The 19,431-nt window shown below is 39.2% G+C and overlaps 1 protein-coding gene across 2 annotated transcripts in view; it reads left to right on the top strand.

Annotated features, from left to right (window-relative positions):
- The window catches only part of spas (spastin), a 29,957-nt gene extending 10,864 nt beyond the window's left edge, over positions 1 to 19,093 (top strand). The window contains exons 3-6 of one of the 2 annotated variants that reach the window (XM_067761395.1): positions 9,768 to 10,049; positions 11,990 to 12,159; positions 12,255 to 12,528; positions 12,617 to 19,093. In XM_067761395.1, the coding sequence (XP_067617496.1) occupies positions 9,768 to 10,049; positions 11,990 to 12,159; positions 12,255 to 12,528; positions 12,617 to 13,362 (1,472 nt within the window). In that variant the 3' untranslated portion in view covers positions 13,363 to 19,093. The remainder of the gene's footprint in view (positions 1 to 9,767; positions 10,050 to 11,989; positions 12,160 to 12,254; positions 12,529 to 12,616) is intronic. The other variant, XM_067761396.1, reaches the window with a different exon arrangement.
- The last annotated feature ends 338 nt before the right edge of the window (positions 19,094 to 19,431 follow it).

Below are 19,431 nucleotides of genomic sequence, written 5' to 3'. Positions count from 1 at the left end.
TTGATGACGCTATACTACTATGGCCATATGGTCGGCGCTCAAGCTGCCCCGAAGCACCGAGCCTGGTTGCGGTCGTTAATGCTTTGTTCTTTGCTACCAGGTCTACAGGTGGGATGTGCAGAATGGCATACAGTGCAGCCGTCGGGGTTGTTTTCAGTGCTCCCGTAATGCTAAGCATCGATAGTCTGTTGTGTGGCTTTCCACCAAACAAGAACTCCATAGTATAGAATAGGGCTTACAATCGCTGTAAAAACCCAATGAGAAAGAGAGGGCGATAGGCCCCACGTACACCCCAGCATTCTTTTACATGCATAGAGTGCCGTTGAGGCCTTCTTGACCCTCCTCCACGTTGAGCTTCCATGACAGCTTACTGTCTAGGATGATTCCTAGATATTTTGTACAAGGTTTCTCCTGTAAGGTCACCCCTCCTAACTTAGGCCTGGTCCAATTTGGGACCTTGTACCTCTTTATAAACAAGACCATATCCGTCTTCTCCGCATTGACTTTCAACCCGACATTAGATGCCCAGGTATGAATATCCCGAAACGCCCGATCTATCAAAGAACTAATCGTTGGAAGGCACTTTCCACTTATGAAAATTGCAACGTCATCTGCGTAAGCCGTAACTTTTACGGGTCCCTCATCGAATTGCCTGAGCAGTTGGTTGATGACCAGCGTTCACAGCAGAGGTGATAGCACCCCTCCCTGCGGCGTGCCCCTGTCCACTGATTTCGTGGCCTCGTACAATCCCCATTGTGGTGTAATCTTTCTGCAATTTTAATGTAATTAAGACCATCCACAATCGCCCATTTTGCAACATTATTGAAAGCCCCGGCAATATCCAAGAAGACTCCTAGAGCATACTCCTTATATTCCAGGGATTTCTCTATGCTTATTACCACCCTATGCAATGCGGTGTCTACCGACTTGCCTTTGGTGTACGCATGCTGTGTTGTGGAGAGCAGCTTTTCATCCACGTTGGACTTTATGTACACATCTATCAGCCTCTCAAAGGTTTTGAGCAGAAATGATGTTAAGCTAATGGGTCTATAGTCTTTGGGATATACGTGACCGATCTTCCCCGCCTTTGGTAGAGAAGCTACACGAGCAGTTCTCCAAGAGTGCGGTACATGATGCAGTCTTATGCACCCACCGAATATTATTTTAAGCCATTCCACGACCGCCCTACTTGAGACTTGTAGCATGGCCGGGAATATACCATCTGGGCCCGGCGATTTAAACTTAGAAAACGTCTTCACTGCCCACTCGATCTTGGTATCGCTCACCAAGCCCGGCACTACCAGCTCCGTGATCGAAGTGTGAGTGATGTCTGCTGGCTCTTCTAAACCGTCTCCCGATGGGAAATGTGTATCGAGAAGCACCTGAAGCGTTTCCTCCCTATTACGTGACCATTCCCCGTTCTCTTTCTTTATTAGTCCCTGGACTATGTTTCCCTTTGCTAGGACTTTTTTCAACCGTGCTATTTCGCTAGAGCACTCTATGTCCGTACAGAAACTTTTCCATGAGTTTCTCTTCGCCCTGGTAATTTCACGCTTGTAGATCCTCAGTAGATCCCTGTACTCGTCCCGACACGCTTCGCTTTCCGCGGTCTTTGCGGGCTTAAACATTTCTTTTACCTGTATCCTTAGAAGGCTCAGCTCATTGCTCCACCATGGCGGCTTTGCTTTTCCTCTGAATCTTCTTAGAGGGCAAGCTTTGTTATACGCAGTCATAAGCGTCCTTGTTAGGAATTCATTCGACTCCTCCAGTTCCTCTACATTAGCAACCTCTTTGGGTTGTCCCAGTTTTTTTTTCTACATGTTTCTGGAATTTAGTCCAGTTCGTTGACCTAGGGTTTCTAAAGGTTCCTCCCTTCTCTACCCTCTTCAGGGGGGTGCTGAAGCTGATATACGCATGGTCGGAGAAGGATGGTCTATCAAGGACCATCCAATCATACCTTGATATATCACGCTCGGAGCTCAATGTAATATCCAGAACATTGCTGGATGTTGGACCAATGTATGTAGGGACATTTCCCCTGTTGGCTATCTGCAAATTGGTTTGCAGGATGTAACAAAACAGAGATTCGCCTCTCTCGTTCGTATCTGCTCCTCCCCACGCCGTGCGCCTATGACCAACCGCCCTTTGCGCCCTTCCTCATGTACTAGCCTTTTGCACTCCATCGTCCGCAGCATGGGCCATGTAGCAGGACGCCAGGATAAATGGCTGCTTATTATTTTGCTCAACGGCCACCGCTACGAGATCCTCAGTGGTGTAATTAGGCAGCATATATGAATGCAGCTGTTTCCTTACCATTTCTACAGCTCGCACCCGTCCTTCCGTTTGCGCGTAGTAAACGCCAAACCCGCGCGCGCTAAGTCCAGAAACCTTTCCTCCCGATGAGAGCCACGCCTCCTAGATCAGCGCCACGTCAAACGAACCCTCCTCAAGGGTTAGGAGGAGTTCGCTCGACGCCACTTTACTGTGTTGGAGGTTTATCTGTAGGACTCGCAGCACCATTGGGCTGTTTGTCCCCCTCCAGCACCTTCGTCTTGACGTCGTCGTCCTCTCCTTGCCCTTTTGATTTAGAGTAGTCGAGGCCCCCTACAGCCTCTCGTGACTGTTGTGCCGGGTGTTCCTCTGTGCGAATCACAGACCATTTAGCGGTTGGTCCTCTTCTAGCACGTTCGTGGTGACGTCGGGGACCTCCACCTGTCTTTTTTCCCTTAGGCTTATGAGGTCCTTCTCACCTTCGCCCACCTGTAGCGTGTTAGGGTTTTTATCCTCGGGACTTCTTTTCCTGAGTCGGATGTAGATTTTGCCAGTGCCAAAGGATGTTGTCGCACGCTATTATCTTCACACCATTATACCATCCCCCCGAATCAAAGGTTGGAAGGGGCTTACTTGGTTGTTCCCGTATCATCTTAAGCATTAAGCTAATAAGCTCCCTTTCCACAGATCTCCACCTTTCAGTAGTCATTTGTCCGAAAGGACTGCTACGATCAACCAGCGCCAGAGTCAGTGACTGCTTTGCCACATCTCCCATCTTCTCGGGAAAAGCAGGAGTCTTAGTGTTATCTCCCTTTGGCACCTCCGAGAAAGCCGGAGTCTTAGCGTTATCTCCCTTTGGCTTATCTCCTACTTCCGTAATAGGAACATCCCTCTGACTCGCAGCTTTCTAGGTAGTTTCTACCTCGCTATTGGAGCCCATCTGTCTTACAGGTTTGGGCCTACTTGTCTTGTCTATGCGACTGCCCTGCCTCGCTGCTCTAGGACTGGGTCCTTTCTGCCTCTTGAAAGCAGACTTGTCGCCTTCCGCCGAACGTTGCCTCTTCATTCTGCCATTCGACGCTTCTTCCTCCTCGTACCGGTTGCAGAACCGAGGGTTTCTCGCAGCAAACCTTTTGAACTGCCTTCGACCTACTTCTACCGCTTCATGCGCCCATTCCAAGCGCCTCGATCTCCTCTTCTATTGGGTCGACCACTGCTCCCAAGCGTTGTACAATTCTTAGTGCTGCACGGTACTGCGAGAGAGCTCTTTTACTTCCTCTGCTCCGTACCCTTCTCCACTCTTCTACTCCGTTTTCATTTGTGTGCTTCTCCAACACGGAGTTCATTGAATCAGCACTACTCTCGCGCCCCGAGTCCGACGCATCGCTTAATTCGTATTTGTCGTCCTTGGATTGCGACTCAGTTCTCCTCTTTACACCGTCCTCATTACAATCAGGTAATGAGTCGTTCATCTTGGTCGTACGACCACCTGCCCGACAAGGCGGGCTCAGCGGTCCAGTATTATATACGGGGAAAGAACCGTCCGCCACAGCAGCGCCCCTTACTGTGGTAAGGCCATTAATACTTCCCGAGATGGCCCGGTATCGGGAGGGCTCCGTTCGAATACAGCCGAATTTATCCCCTGGCTGCAAATCGTCCAATAGGCACGGTCCGCATAACACCCTGGATTACACAACAATACATTGTTGTGCTAGGAACAAATTTTCAAATAAATACATACATACATACATACATAACCGAAGATATTTCAAGCCGAGCTCCTCTTTTCCTACAAATTGGCAGGTGTTACGCGGTGTAATGCAATAACGCCCGCGCGCTTTATTTATTTCTCAAATGGGCGTTATTTACGCCCATCAGAAAAAGTCAAAAACGCCCATTGGCGTTAAACACCCGCATAACGATTCCTTAAAATTAGTAATAACGCCCGCGTGTGTTATTTCTTTTCCAAAAGGGAAATAACACCCACCTACAAAAGGAAATACCGGCCGCGGCCTTAATTTTTTTTCTAAAGGGAGATAAAGCCCGCGAGCGTTATCGCTTTTTTAAAGGAAATAACGCCTACTTCCCTGTTGTTGTTGTTGTAGCGATAAGGTTACTCCCCGAAGGCTTTGGTACGCTCCGGTAACCAGGCACGACGAGAGGTCTGCTAGAGACGCCACCATAGATGTTGAGGTCCGACATCTAGATGCCTTATTAGCTGATTTGAAGTTGATCAGGAACCAATGGGAAACAATTTTAAACGAATGCAAAACAGTTGCTATTCAATTGAATATCTCGCCAAAGTTTCCGGACGTTCGAAAGAGAAAACCCAAAAGACGTTCTGAAGATAATGTAAATGAGATGATTACGGATGATTCAGAGTCTGATTTTAAAAACAATACATTCCTGATGATCGTTGATTCGGTAATCACTGGCACGACTGGACAATTTCCAGCTATGAGAAATTTGAGCTAGACGTTTTCCTTTTTGTGGCAATTTGAAGACATGGATGAAACTACGGTTCGGGCAAGCGCAACAAAATTTGTCGAAAAATACAAGTCGGACATTTCTCAAAGTTTAGAATGTGAAATAATTCACTTGAAACACATTTACGAAGCAAATTTTGATAAAGGTCTGTCACCATTGGAATTGCTAAATGCCATCTACATATGATCAAAATCTGTATACGCTTTTCCCCAACATTTGTGTTGCTTTACGTATTTTTGCACTATACCTAGCTAATGCAGAATGTTCCTTCAGTGTCCTTTCAAGAATCAAAAACTTTCATAGATCGTGTTCATCTCAAGAGCGAGTTTCAGGACTTGCCACGCTTTGTGTTGAATCCGTTTTGGCAAGACAGTTAAATTTTGATATTATTATAAAAATTTTGTAGCGAAAAAAGCAAGTAAATCTACTCTTTGATATCCGAACTTTCTATATTGAATAATTAAAATTTATAATCATCATTAAATTTATCAGAAAGGTATTAAAATGTTACCAAATAACTAGAAAACAATAATAACAAATTTGAAACAATATGTGGCTGTTAAAAGAGAATTTTATTTCTACGTTACAATAAAATAGTATAAATAGTAAATATTCTGTGTTAATTTTATTGTCAGCTCTTAGTCCAAAAATCATTTAGTTGATGTGGGAAAAAATTTGTTTGATGTAATCCATCTATAATCAGCCCAATTCTAAACGAAAATTCCGTGCGAGTTTTTTCCCTTCTCCCACTCCTCGTATTCTAAATAAAAATTCCTTGTGAGTTTTTTCACTTCTCCCTTTCCTCCTATTCTGAACAATGTTCGAAAAAGCGGAAACCGGTTATGGGAGAAAAGTAGGTATTATGAATGTGAGGGAGATTTATCTGCCATTTCATAGGAGTTTTTTCACGAGTTAAATAAAGGGAATGCATCAAAATAGTTAAAGGAAATTGGTTCTTTTAAGAAAAAACACTTATTTGTACAAATTTGTGCTAAAATGTGTATTTACATTCTACCACAATATTCTCACTGTTGATGCAACAACAACAACAACCACAATATTTATTATTTTAAGTCGAAAAGTATATCATAAGCAACGGAAGAGCTCTTCGAATATTTGATGCAGCCATCCAGAAATTGCGCAAAGATTTTTAAAGAAGGCTTAAATAGACTTTGGCATATGAAGGACTAATTCAACTCGACTTGGCCGCCAGAAAATTGCTTTGTAGAATGAATGCATGCAACTCCGGCGGATTTGTGTTATCCCGTCCGTCTTCTTCTTATGCTCCTCTGTTGATGTTGCTGTGGCACCAATTCATTACTTATTCCAGTGAATACCACATGAAATGCAATAATGTACATTGTTAATACCTTATTTCAAACAAATTCCCAACAATAATTAAACTTTTCAATTTTTTAAACAAAATAAGAAATTCGCAACGAAATTTCAAGTGACAAAACAGCTGACTTCGAAAATTCGAAATTCCTATTCCCCAATTATTGTTCTCCCTAGGAGAACAGAATTGGAGGAATTTTTCCGCGGGAATAAAAAAATCCGTGAGAACAAAATTCCGCGAGAATATTTAGAATTGGTCTGAATGATTCATGAATGAGACGTCATTAACTCAAGTTAATCGAATGTATTATGTAGTGGATTTTTTATAGGGGGCCCGTAAATTGTTTAGTCCCGGTACCGGTAACACAACACCATTGAGGTGCTAGCCCGACCATCTGGGGAACGATTTATACCTTCAGGACATCCCTCCATGCTCACATTGGAATATAATGGAAACAGATAATAAATTACAATACTACAAAATAAAAAATATTAAAATATAACAAAAGTAGAATAATAAAAAAAAAAACAAAAAAATAAATTTAAAATAAAATAAAAAACAAAATAAAGTAAAATGGAAGGGTTGGCTATACATTAAGGGACCATTTCATTTTATTCGGAAACCTAAGAGGTTTGATCTCTGAAATTTGGCATAAATGTTATCTGAGGGTTTCGCAACGAGTTCAATTGTCATAAACAATTTATAAGTAATTTGTGGTTAAAATTACTACGGTACAACAACATGAAAATTTAGAATAAAAATCAGGCAATTTTTATCTAAAATTTTCCCCTGCGGCGCTTTTTTAACACTCTTATAATAGCTTCTTGTATGTATGCTTGATTGTAACTCTCTAGGCTAGGCGCAGAAAGGAGAGTTATAGCGTTTTCTTTTCTGGCTAAACAGGCAACGCTTTTACGGGGTATTTCGTTCTTTTGTGAAAATTGTTACCTGGTCGCAACCCAAAAGCGTTACACTTTTAGCCTGTATAAAATGGCGGTGTGGCAATGCAACTCTGTGTAACTCTCAATTCGCTCTTAAGTTCCACATATACTCTGTTAATATGAGTGAATATGGTGAGTTGAAATATTCGTTGTATGCACTATAAATGTTGAACATTTTCTGGGGTAGGAGTAACTCAATGAAGGCTTTACCATTTACTTAGGCAACAATTTATTTCAGAAAGAAAACGCTATTAGACCCCCATCTAGCAGCAATTATTGAAGACTCACGGCAGTGGTTAAATAACTAGCGACGAAACGTGTTCTGCATAATAGCGGAGACACGAACCTCTGTGCTACGGTGCTATCAACATCAAATATCTAAGTGGATTGTAGATACTAAAACTAAATATTTAAAGGCGTGTTTTTTATTAAATGATAGCCGGTCAATTATATGGCTTACAGCAGTAGAAATAGGCTTTTTGACCATTATTTGCTTAGTGCAATGTTAAATAAAAATCCACGAGGTTAGGTTAGGTTGAACTGGCCCGTCCATGAGGACCTCACATAGACTGAATAAGTCCGTAGTGTTACCAGAAGTTTGTTTTAACGATCGAACTGAAAACCCATATCAAAAACCAGTACCTATGTTATAAAATAACTCCGTCCTCTTGGCAAATACTAGAAGCTTCCTAGGACTTAAGCCACTTGCTGCTTCTAGATCTGACAGCTGTATCACTCCTAATAGCTGGAGTCTTAGCCTGGCAAGCGCAGAACGTGGTCAATCGTTTCCTCCTCCAACCCGCACTTCGTACATCTGCTATCTCTGACCAAGCTTAATTTAAAGGCATGTGACGCCAGAAGGCAGTGTCCAGTCAGAATACCCGCCATGAGTCTACAGTCCTCCCTTTTTAATGATAGAAGCAACTTAGTCTAAGGTTGTAAGACCTACACATAATCTTCGACACTTTACAGCCCCGCGCTTGAACCCACGTCTTTCCCGCTTGGCCGATCATGTGCACCTCTCGCCTTCGCTTAATCTCGCCCAGTCTAATTGGAACGTCTACGGAGCAAGCTTCAAGGGATGCGCCCTTTTTAGCTAGTTAATCCGCTTTTTCATTCCCTGGGACCCAATATAGATGTATGCTTCTCCATGTCCCGATTCTCTCCAGGGACTGCTTATAGTCTAACACGCATTAATATGTTGTGCTATGCGAGATTATTGCCTTAATTGCTGCTTGACTGTTAATATAAAAGTTAACACGATTGCAACTTGGGCTATTTCCTTCCAGGGTTTCTACTGATTTGGTTACGGCTACTATTTCCGCTTGGAAAACGCTGCAGTAATCCGGCAGCCTGTAGGATCTGTTTATTTCCGGATCAGCACAGTATACCGCAGACTATACTCCTTTCACTACTTTGGAACCATCTGTGTACACATGTATCGCCTTGTCCGCCATTTGAGCACCCTTGCGCCAAAACGTTCACCTCTATTGTGGCTTTAAGATCACCCTCGAAGCGAAGATAGGGAATCAGGTAGTCTGTACCGTCACCGAGCCTGGTTGCAGTTGTTAACGCTATGTTCTTTGCTACCACGTCTACAGGTGGAATGTGCAGAATGGCATACAGTGCAGCTGTCGGGGTTGTTTTCAGGGCTCCCGTAATGCTAAGCATTGATAGTCTGATAAAACTCCACTATATCCGCTCGACATTTCGCAGTGTGTTAGTTTTGTTACAGGCATTTTTAACTGTCAAAAGGAAAATAAGGTCAATCGAGAAAAGGAAATAACGCCCGCGGACGTTATTACACTGCACACTTTTACGCCTACTCCGAACGGCATCTGCAAGGCAGATAAGTTTTCACTGAGAAGCTTTTCATGGCGGAAGTACACCCCGCTTAGAAAAATCACGGCGGTTAATTGGCGCTTAACTATTTAAACGTTCCTTTAGGACGCTTTAAATGAGCGTATCCGGAGTCTTAAAGCGAATTCTTTTTTCACCTTAATATAAAATGACTACAAAAATCATCAAAAGCTAAACAATAACGGAGTCTTTGGAATTTATTTTTACAATGTACAATACATATTGTAACGAATTTAGTGCAATTTCGCTTATTTGCAACCTTCTACTAACGTTCGTAACGCTAAACTGTTGAAAAAATAATTCCAATATTCAATAATGCAAAATGGTCTTTATTAGCGTACTTCACAATAACACTTATACTTCGCAACCAATAGCGTGCTTAAATCAAACTGATTGCTCATGCTTCAGCTGGTGCTGCTTTTATACTCTTCGGTTTCCTCGTTCGCATACTTCTAGGCGTTTCTTCTTCTAGAATTTACTACTTGTTTACCAGCTATAAACTACAGATGCACGTTTATAGCTTCTCAAATGCGCGTGTATATGTGAGTGACACCTCCACCGATGATTGCATACTTTTGTGAGCATCTCAGATATATGCATGTCTATGTGTGAGAACTACTTTGCTGAGGATTGTATACTTTTGTGAGTATCTCTCCGCTGCTGTATGTACATATGTGTAGACATAACGATTGATTTGTTTATGTAGATACAAATGACTGCTTAGTATTCGTCACAATATTTAGGTGCTCTTTATGACTATTTTTGTACTCCGTATTCGGAGCGCTCACCCGAGAGTATATTAGATGATGTAAATTTTATTTTTATTCATTATAATTTTTCGTTTTCATTTATGTGTACAAATATTCGTACAGAATTACGCGATGAAGAATTGAATTTGCATGCTTTGAAACTTAGAGATAAGGAGGAACATCAACGTGATCTTATACCCCAAACAAATAAGGTATTAGTAGTGTCACCGATGGTTGTAAATGGTTCTTGTGATACCACTCGTTCATCTTCAATGAAGACAAATTCCCGTTTATCCTCATCCTCCAAAATTAATCTGAAACCTACCAGAATCACCGTAAGTTCAAGTAATCCTAAGCCCGGTAGCAGTGGTCTTGGCGTACCAACAAGTAAATCAACTTCAACAGGTAGGTACGTTGAAATAAGTCCAAAAAGTCATAATAAAATGAGGTATCCAAAATAGTTTTGAACAAGTAAGGAAGGCTAAGTTCGGGTGTAACCGAACATTACATACTCAACTGAGCGCTTTAGAGACAAAATAAGGGAAAATCCCCATGTAGGAAAATGAACCTAGGGTAACCCTGGAATGTGTTGGTATGACATGGGTATTAAATGAAAGCTGTTAAAGAGTATTTTAAAAGGGAGTGGGCCATAGTTCTATAGGTGGGCGCCTTTTCGAGATATCGCCATAAAGGTGGACCAGGGGTGACTATAGAATGTGTTTGTACGATACGGGTGTCAAATTAAATGTATTAAGGAGGGTTTTTAAAGGGAATGGCCCTTAGTTGTATATGTGCAGCCGTTTTCGAGATATTGACCAAAATGTGGACCAGGCTGACCCAGAACATCATCCGTCGGGGGCCGCTAATTCATTTATATATGTAATACCACGAACAGTATTCCTGTCATGATTCCAAGGGCTTTGGATTTCGTCCTGCAGAACTTTTTCATTTTCTTCTACTTAATATGGTAAATGTCACAACCCATTTTACAAAGTTTTTTCTAAAGTTATGTATATTTTGCGTCAAAAAACCAATCCAATCACCATGTTTCATCCTTTTTTTCGTATTTGGTATAGAATTATGGCATATTTTTCATTTTTCGAAATTTTCGATATCGAAAAAGTGAGCGTGGTCATAGTCGGATTTCGCCCATTTTTAATACAAAGATAAAGTGAGTTCAGATAAGTACGTGAAATAAGTTTAGTAAACATATATATAGATTTTTGGTCAATTTATGTTGTTAACGGCCGAGCGGAAGGACAGACGGTCGACTGTGTATAAAAACTGAGAGTGGCTTCAAACGATTTCGCCCATTATCACAGAAAATAGTTATGTATGTCATAGAAGCTGTGCCCTTACCAAATTTTACAAGGATTGGTACATTTTTGTTCGACTTATGGCATTAAAAGTATTCTAGACAAATTAAATAAAAAAGTGCGTAGCCACGCCCATTTTGAAATTTTCTTTTATTTTTGTATTTTGTTGCACCATATCATTACTGGAGTTGTATGTTGACATAATTTACTTATATACTGTAAAGATATAAAATTTTTTGTTAAAATTTGACTTTTAAAATTTTTTTTTTTAAGGGTGTGTTCGTTATCCGATTTTGCTAATTTTTATTTAGCACACATATAGTAACAGGAGCAACGTTCCTGCCAAATTTCATCATGATATCTTCAACAACTGCTAAATTACAGCTTGCAAAACTTTTAAATTACCTTCTTTTAAAAATGGGCGGTGCCACGCCCATTGTCCAACATTTTACTAATTTTCTATTCTGCGTCATAAGGTCAACCCACCTACCAAGTTTCATCGCTTTAGCCGTCGTTGGTAATGAATTATCGCACTTTTTCGGTTTTTTTAAAATTTTCGATATCGAAAAAGTGGGCGTGGTTGTAGTCCGATTTCGTTCATTTTAAATAGCGATCTGAGATTAGTTCCCAGGTTAAATGAATTTCTTTTTTCGCCCAGATCATTTTGATATATAGAAGTCTATATCTATCTCGATTAGTTTATGCCGTTACGGATTACCGATAGGCGAACAAAATTAATATACTCTGTGCGCTCTGCTCAGCTGAGTATAAAAATATAGGCAGCAGATATAAATACATTAATATAAGAGCATATGCGATGTATCGACATAATCAAAAATAACTCATAGCTTTAATGCACAGTAATTACCAGCGCACTTGCATTATTATTTAGTTACTGCACTTTTTTTTTATTCAAAATATATTTTTGTTAAAATTTGCTTTTGTGTGTGCGTGTGTACTTCATTTTTGTTGATTGCAGTAGCATACAGATACATATATATACTATTGTTTTTACATATTTTTTTACAGCTTCGGGTCGTAAATTAACTGTGAGCTCAAAGCGTCCAGGAAATCTGGCTGTTATAAACAAGTCTCAAACATTACCGCGTAATTCGGGGTCGAAAATTGCGAGCAGCACCGCAACACAGAGACAACCTGTTAAAACAGCTGCAACACCGCCTGCTGTGCGCCGACAATTTGTGAGTATTTTACATAGGGTATCATACCATAGTGTACTTATCCAATAATTCAGTGATTGCAAGAACTAATATCAGTTAAAATTTAACTTTTCCAGTCATCTGGACGTAATACACCGCCTCCACCACGAGCTCGCACTCCCATTAATTCAAACGCTAACTATTGTGCTCAAAATAACAGCAGCAACAATAGCAATGCTACTACTGTAAACGTTAAAGGGGTCGAACAAAAACTGGTGCAAATTATATTGGATGAAATTGTAGAGGGAGGTGCTAAAGTGGAGTGGTTGGATATAGCTGGACAAGAGGTGGCTAAACAGGCATTACAAGAAATGGTTATACTACCTTCGGTGCGCCCTGAACTATTCACAGGTACATACATAAATCAACAAGTGTTAAAAATTGTATTCTTAAACCACAAATGTATTGACATTTATTATTTTGCCATTTATTTGTGCAGGCTTACGTGCACCAGCTAAAGGTCTTCTTCTCTTCGGGCCGCCGGGCAATGGAAAAACACTATTGGCACGTGCCGTTGCAACTGAGTGCAGTGCAACCTTTTTAAACATTTCTGCAGCTTCACTTACTAGTAAATATGTAGGGGATGGTGAAAAATTGGTACGTGCATTATTCGCTGTTGCTCGTGAAATGCAACCATCTATTATATTCATTGATGAAGTAGATTCGCTTCTATCAGAACGTAGCAGTAACGAACATGAGGCGTCACGTCGCCTTAAAACTGAATTTTTAGTTGAATTCGATGGCTTGCCAGGCAATCCCGAAGGTGATCGTATCGTTGTATTAGCCGCTACAAATAGGCCTCAAGAATTAGACGAAGCAGCTTTGCGCCGTTTTACAAAACGTGTTTACGTTTCATTACCAGACATGGACACACGTGAACTTTTGTTAAGTCGTTTACTTGAGAAACAAGGTAGTCCACTTGGCACGGAGGCTTTAAAACGCTTAGCAAAACTTACAGATGGTTATTCAGGCTCAGATTTAACAGCATTAGCAAAAGATGCTGCATTAGAACCAATTCGTGAACTGAATATGGAACAAGTTAAATGTTTAGATATTAGTGCAATGCGCCCGATAACAGAGAATGATTTTCATAATTCATTAAAACGCATTAGACGTTCAGTTGCTTCACAAAGTTTAAATTCATATGAAAAATGGTCACAAGAATATGGTGATATAACGATTTAAGGACACATTTAAAATATATAATACATAAACACACATTTAGTTACTGTAGTTTCAAACTAGTTACATACATACACTTTCCATAAATAGTAATCAATAATATAACAATAAGAGTTCACAAAAACCTACTAACAAAAATTTAGCGACAATATTAGCAAGCATATGCGAGGTCTAACAGACAAAATTTATTAGCCGCAGTCTTTGATAAGCGAGTTGACGATAAATAGAATAACATGCAGACCAAAATAGAAACTCGGTTACACTTAACTGCTCCACTGTGAACGGTGAGTAGAAATACTAAAGACGTTAATCATATTTAACACGCTAATATATCCATCTTTGGATGCATATTTATGCGTTGTTTTTACAACTCGGTTACAAAATATTTCGTATATAACTTTAAATGTCTTACAATAATTTTTGAAAACTTTTAAAATTTACGCAACAAACTTTGATCAGCCCGCTACTTGCTTGCGCTGCTAATTTAAATACTTTAATTCGATATTGTTAAATAAGTTATTAAATAAGTTTTTTGATGCTTATGTAAGTTATTGTGTCTTTTCTGAAATACTAGGGTAGATTTTAAATCTTGTTAGTTGCTTTAAGTTTATGTTTTAAGATATGTGAGCTGCGTACCTAGAGCGTGAACTTAAACTCATATCATAATTTGCTTGAAAATGTTAAAAAAAAATGTGTTATCATCGAAGGTGCGCCCCTTTACATATTCAAATTCGTTAACCTTTTCCTACTTGCTAAAATTCTGCAACGACCCCTGCCAGCATTCTCTATCCCACAAGTCACTTATTCGATACAGTTCTGCAGTTATTATCGCCGGAGATATTCTTATCAGCCTTCGGGAAGAACTGTTCCCACAATGTGAAACGACCTTTAGATGCAAAAGTAGTAGAAGTAACTTAAGCGATAATACGAAGTGTCGAGGAAGATAATATTTTTGTATCGCGAAAGTATCTAGATCGATAGAATATTTTGGGAAGTTGAAGGACAGAAATCGTCGCCAATGTTTTGCCATTGTGACGTCAGTGCCCGAATCGTAACATAGGATTACGGATCGGCAACCATACGAAAGAAAATTACGTGATACGTCAAACGTATAAACGAAATGGGATTATAACATACGATAGCAAACGGAACGTAATTTTTTTTTAAATTCACAATAAATTCTACGATCCACATTAAGTTGGATTGTATTTTTAGCTCACAATAGATTTTTTTGAACTGTCAAATTGGTTGCCAAAATATAAAAAATAAAGTAAATAACTGGATCAAATTTTATTGTTTTGTTTGAGCTCCAGTAACAGCGAAGGTGATGAAAAGATAGTCCAAAGGCGGTTAAGAGAGTGCAGTAACCCTTTGGACTTATCGAGCAAAGCGCAAGCATATCATTTATGTATTATAACCTTGTAACAAAAAATTATTGCAGTTTCTTGAAGAGATTTCGCTTAACTTAAAAAGCTTTTAGTTACATTCTGGAGAAGTTAAATTTGAAGCAAGCCGATATCAAAGCGGGTGTCTCGACATGAATTCCGTCAATATTCCCTTTTGGCTTGGATTAAGCTTGTTTGATTTCGACCTTTGTTAATAATAAGAGTGAAGTATGTTATTCTATTTTATTTATTCATCTATTTTAACAATTTTCTTACATTTTCATTGAAATTTGTATGTATACGATCTCCAGTTTGAATTCGAAATTCGAATGAAAGTGGAACGTTCAGCCACTCGTCACGTATGTTGCGATCCAAAATAACAATCGAAGTAGTACGTTCACGTATGTCATAATCCGAAAATCATATTTTTACGTGACGAGTTATTCGATCACGGATGTTAGGATTTGGCCCCAGGTAATTCGAAAATGCGTATTCGTGCCCCAAAAACAAAATTGCGATGTACGTATGTTCTTACAACATAATAAAGTAGTGAACACTAATGGGATTTGTTCACATTTTTAATATTTACAAAAACCTCTGTTTGGCCCATGCGCCATAACAACGCCTTTAGGAAATGAAAAGCATATAATTGAAGAGTTCTCGAAAATTTTTAAAATAAAGAAAAATTCAAAACTTTACAGAAATTGCCGAGAGAAGTATGGTGATTCTCTTTCGCCAAGATGTAACGAATTTAGGGAAATTCCGCTTATTTCAAATCTTCTGTTAACGTCCGAATCGCTAAACTGTTGAATAAATAACTCCAATATTCAATAATGCAAAATGGTCTTTATTAGACTACTTTGAAAGTACTACACAAAAAGAGTGTGAAGTATAAAAAACCAATAGTGTGCTTAAATAAAAACTTATTACTGATTCCTCAGTTTGCGCTGCTTTTATACTATCAGTTTTCTCGTTCATCCATATCTCCTAAAGTCTAGTCATTTCGCGAAACTGTATTCTAGAACAATTGTATCCCTTGCTTGGTTATTAGCTATATACATGTATACTAGGGCGGGTCAAATTGTATGGGGAAAATGGGGGGCAGGTGCACATCCAGTTTCTGAATCTATGGGTCATACTGAGTAATATTGTACATGGGTCTGAAATGAGTTTCGAGCCTCCCTAATTTTGTTAGAAAATTTTATATCCCAATCCGAATAGCGGCTCTCACAAATAAAATACATGAAAATAAATGTCAAATTCGGATTCGGATTGGAATATGAAATTTTCTAACAAAATTAGGGAGGCTCGAAATTCATTTGAGACCTTTGGTCCCATGGACAATATTACTCAGTTTGACCCACCCTAATGTATACCTATTTGTAGTTTATGTGACTCTTATAGCCATATCAGGGTGTATGCGTGAGTACTACTTCGGCTGATGATTACATGTGTTTTTGAGTATCTCTTCGTTGCCTTGTATTTACATATGCGTGTAAATGATGATTGATTTGTTTACGTACATACGAGTGACTGCTTAGTATCAGCTTAGTTTTACCAGCATCAGGCTAGTGATGCTAATATTCGTCACTAAAGCGATTTAAATTTTTTCACAAAAAAAAGTGAAACTATGTGATATCCTTGCGGAGGCACTTATGTATGTTTCATCAAAAGCTTTTTGAGATTGTATGCGAACTTACAAAACTTGGCTAACATAGCCACATTATTATTATTATTAATTTTCATAGATACTGTGACGAATAATAGCTACACTAAGGGATACTATCATCTCTAAGGCGATACTAAGCAGTCAATTGTATGTACATAAACAAATCAAACATTATGTCTACACATATGTACATACTAGCAGCGGAGAGATACGCACAAACACATGCATATATCTGAGATACTCACAAAAGTATGCAATCATCGGTGGAAGTATTACTCACATATACACGCGCACATGGCTATGCGAGAAGCTATAAACGTACATCTGTAGTTTACAGCTGGTAATTTTATAGCTGGTAATTCTAGAAACGCCTAGAAGAATGCGGACGAAGAAATCGAAGAGTATAAAAGAGCGCAAGCTGAGCAATCATGGAATCAGTTTGATTCAAGCAAGCTATTGGTTGTGAAGTATCAGTGTTATTGTGAAGTACTTTAAGAAAGGCCATTTTGCATTATTGAATATTATAGTTTTTTATTCAACAATTTAGCGATACGAACGTTAGTAGAATGTGTAAAAGAAGCGGAGTTTCCCAGAAATTCGTTACAATACATTAGCGTCCCGGATTTTAAATTCAAGAAAATATCTGGAATTCGGTTTGAAAGGCAGTATTAATTTTCCAAATCGATAAAAATTTCGATTTCAATGGAGGAGACTTGAACAGGGGCCGCATCGTAACACAAGATCCGCGATCGAATGCCGTTTTTTAAATCACATTGGCTGCGAAATCGTGTATCGGATTAATTAATGAAACATGCGAACTACGGACAACGCGTACGCACTAGATCCAAAATATATTATTAACTTCTTAAATAGTTCGATAGTCTAATTTTTATCGGTTGGGTGAAAATAGTTTTCGACAAATACAAATACAAAGCAGTGACGAAAACAATTAGTAGGAGTGAATTCAATATCGATGCGAAACTTTTTGTAAAAACTGAAACAAATTATAAAAGTTTGTATATTTTGTTTGTCCCGACCCTTTCAAATTAACCTCACCTTCAGGTGCACATCCAGTTTCTGGATCTATGGGTCATACTGAGTAATATTGTACATGGGACCATAGGTCTGAAATGAGTTTCGAGCCTCCCTAATTTTGTTAGAAAATTTTATATTCCAATCCGAATAGCGGCTCTCACAAATAAAATACATGCAACATCAATGTTGCAGGTTGTTCACAAACTTCAATAGCACAGGCCGACAGCATCTGAGACCCAGAAACCGGACTATATATTTTCGAAGGATTTTGATGCGATGAATCGAAATATGGCGTCAAAATTGCTCTATCAGCTCTGGTTTTCGAGATTTCCTAACCTAAAAGTGCAAAAACACCGTTTTTGCCCATATTTGAGGTTATGTAGCCTTGCAGATGTTTTCTTTCGGCAAAATTAAAGGATGCCATCTTTCAATACAAGTCTTCTTCTTTCAAATGGCGTTGAGCTTGCTCAAATATCATTTTTTTCGCTGAGATATCGCATTTTGAAATTTTCATGCTTCTTGTGGTGTGGTAGTGGTGGTTTCTAGAGGTTAGGGGATACGGGAGTTGATGGGAGAACAGTGAAGTTGGTTAGCCCACTGTGGTGTGAGATATCCGAGTAAACGCTGTCCTCAGGGTTAAGTGGGTTAGCCTGCTTGCGGTATGATAGCGGTGGTTTCTAAGGGTTAGGGCTGTGTGTGACTTGGTACCCGAGGGTTAGATAGTGTAGGGGTGTGGTGAGTTAGCACACTTATGGTTTGAGACAAAATTTTAAGAAAAATAAGACTCAATTCAAGAAAATGGTAATCGACTATATCATGTCTATGTTATCTCAATCGATTTTCAGGTGTAGGAAAATTTAGAAGCATGAAAATTTAAAAATGCGATATCTCAAAGCCGATAGAGCAATTCTGAGGCCAGATTTGGATTCAGCGCAACACAAACCTTCGGAAATATATAGTCTTGTTTCTGGGTCTGAATGTTGGTTAAATTTTGTCGCCCTGTGCAATTAACTATGGCAGGTTCCAGAAATATGTTCTTTCGTGAAAATCTTATTTATTGTTTTCGAAACCCACCAAGAACTGCTTAAATTTAAAAATAAAACTACGAAACCACATAAGCCCATCTTCTATATACTCGTATAAAATTATGTTGGGTAAATAGGTATGACATAAGAAACTTTTTTTGGAATGTATTGCCGCAGCGCCAATTAATGATATAGATGATTACCACAGTGGGGGCGAAAGGAATTCCACTGCCGTCACTGCCAAACCTGAGTCATTTTTAAAAAGCTGAAATTTCGTCAGCGCATTCTTCAACCTCAAGTAAGAACTGTGCTATACTATGAAGCTTGAGTGGTGGTGGCTTTAGGCCTCATTGCCAGACACTTGTGGCTTAGACAGATAAGAGTGGCTTTGTCCAGCCAGACACTTCAAATCCTAAACTTGAAAGAACTTTCAAACAATTTTTTAATGAAACTCAGTTACCAATTGTTGAAAAAAAAAACTTTAAATTTTGTTTGCAGGAAAAATTATGTTATTCATGTTACGAAACTTGTCTGGCTGGACAAAGCCGCAATGAGGCTAGTGACTTCTAATATTGGCAGCCCATATAAAATTTAAGTATGGACATGTGTATATATGTAGATGGGGGGGGGGGGGGGGGGGGGGGGAAACACAGCTTTTGTTACGAAGACAATATGTACATTAGGGTGGGTCGATTTCTATGGACGAAAGTTAACCGATATCGCGCCATCGATTTTTCGATAGGATTTGGGCTCAGGAATAAAAGTGCCACTACGCATACCCAAAAAAAAATTTCGAGCCTGCGAAATTTCATTTTTTTTTTTACCTTTTTCGACTTTGATTTTTAACGTTTTTTTCATGACCTACTAAAAAAATTTTCATTTGGTTGTAAAATTTTCATGTATACCCTATCCGACCCAAAAATGTCCGCTAAAAACGTTGGTGATAACAGTTTTTGAA

The sequence above is a fragment of the Eurosta solidaginis genome, chromosome 1 (assembly GCF_040869045.1).
Source record: "Eurosta solidaginis isolate ZX-2024a chromosome 1, ASM4086904v1, whole genome shotgun sequence".
Lineage (NCBI taxonomy): Eukaryota > Metazoa > Arthropoda > Insecta > Diptera > Tephritidae > Eurosta > Eurosta solidaginis.
Note: the sequence above shows the minus strand (reverse complement) of the source record. Positions and strands in the feature narration are given on the sequence as shown.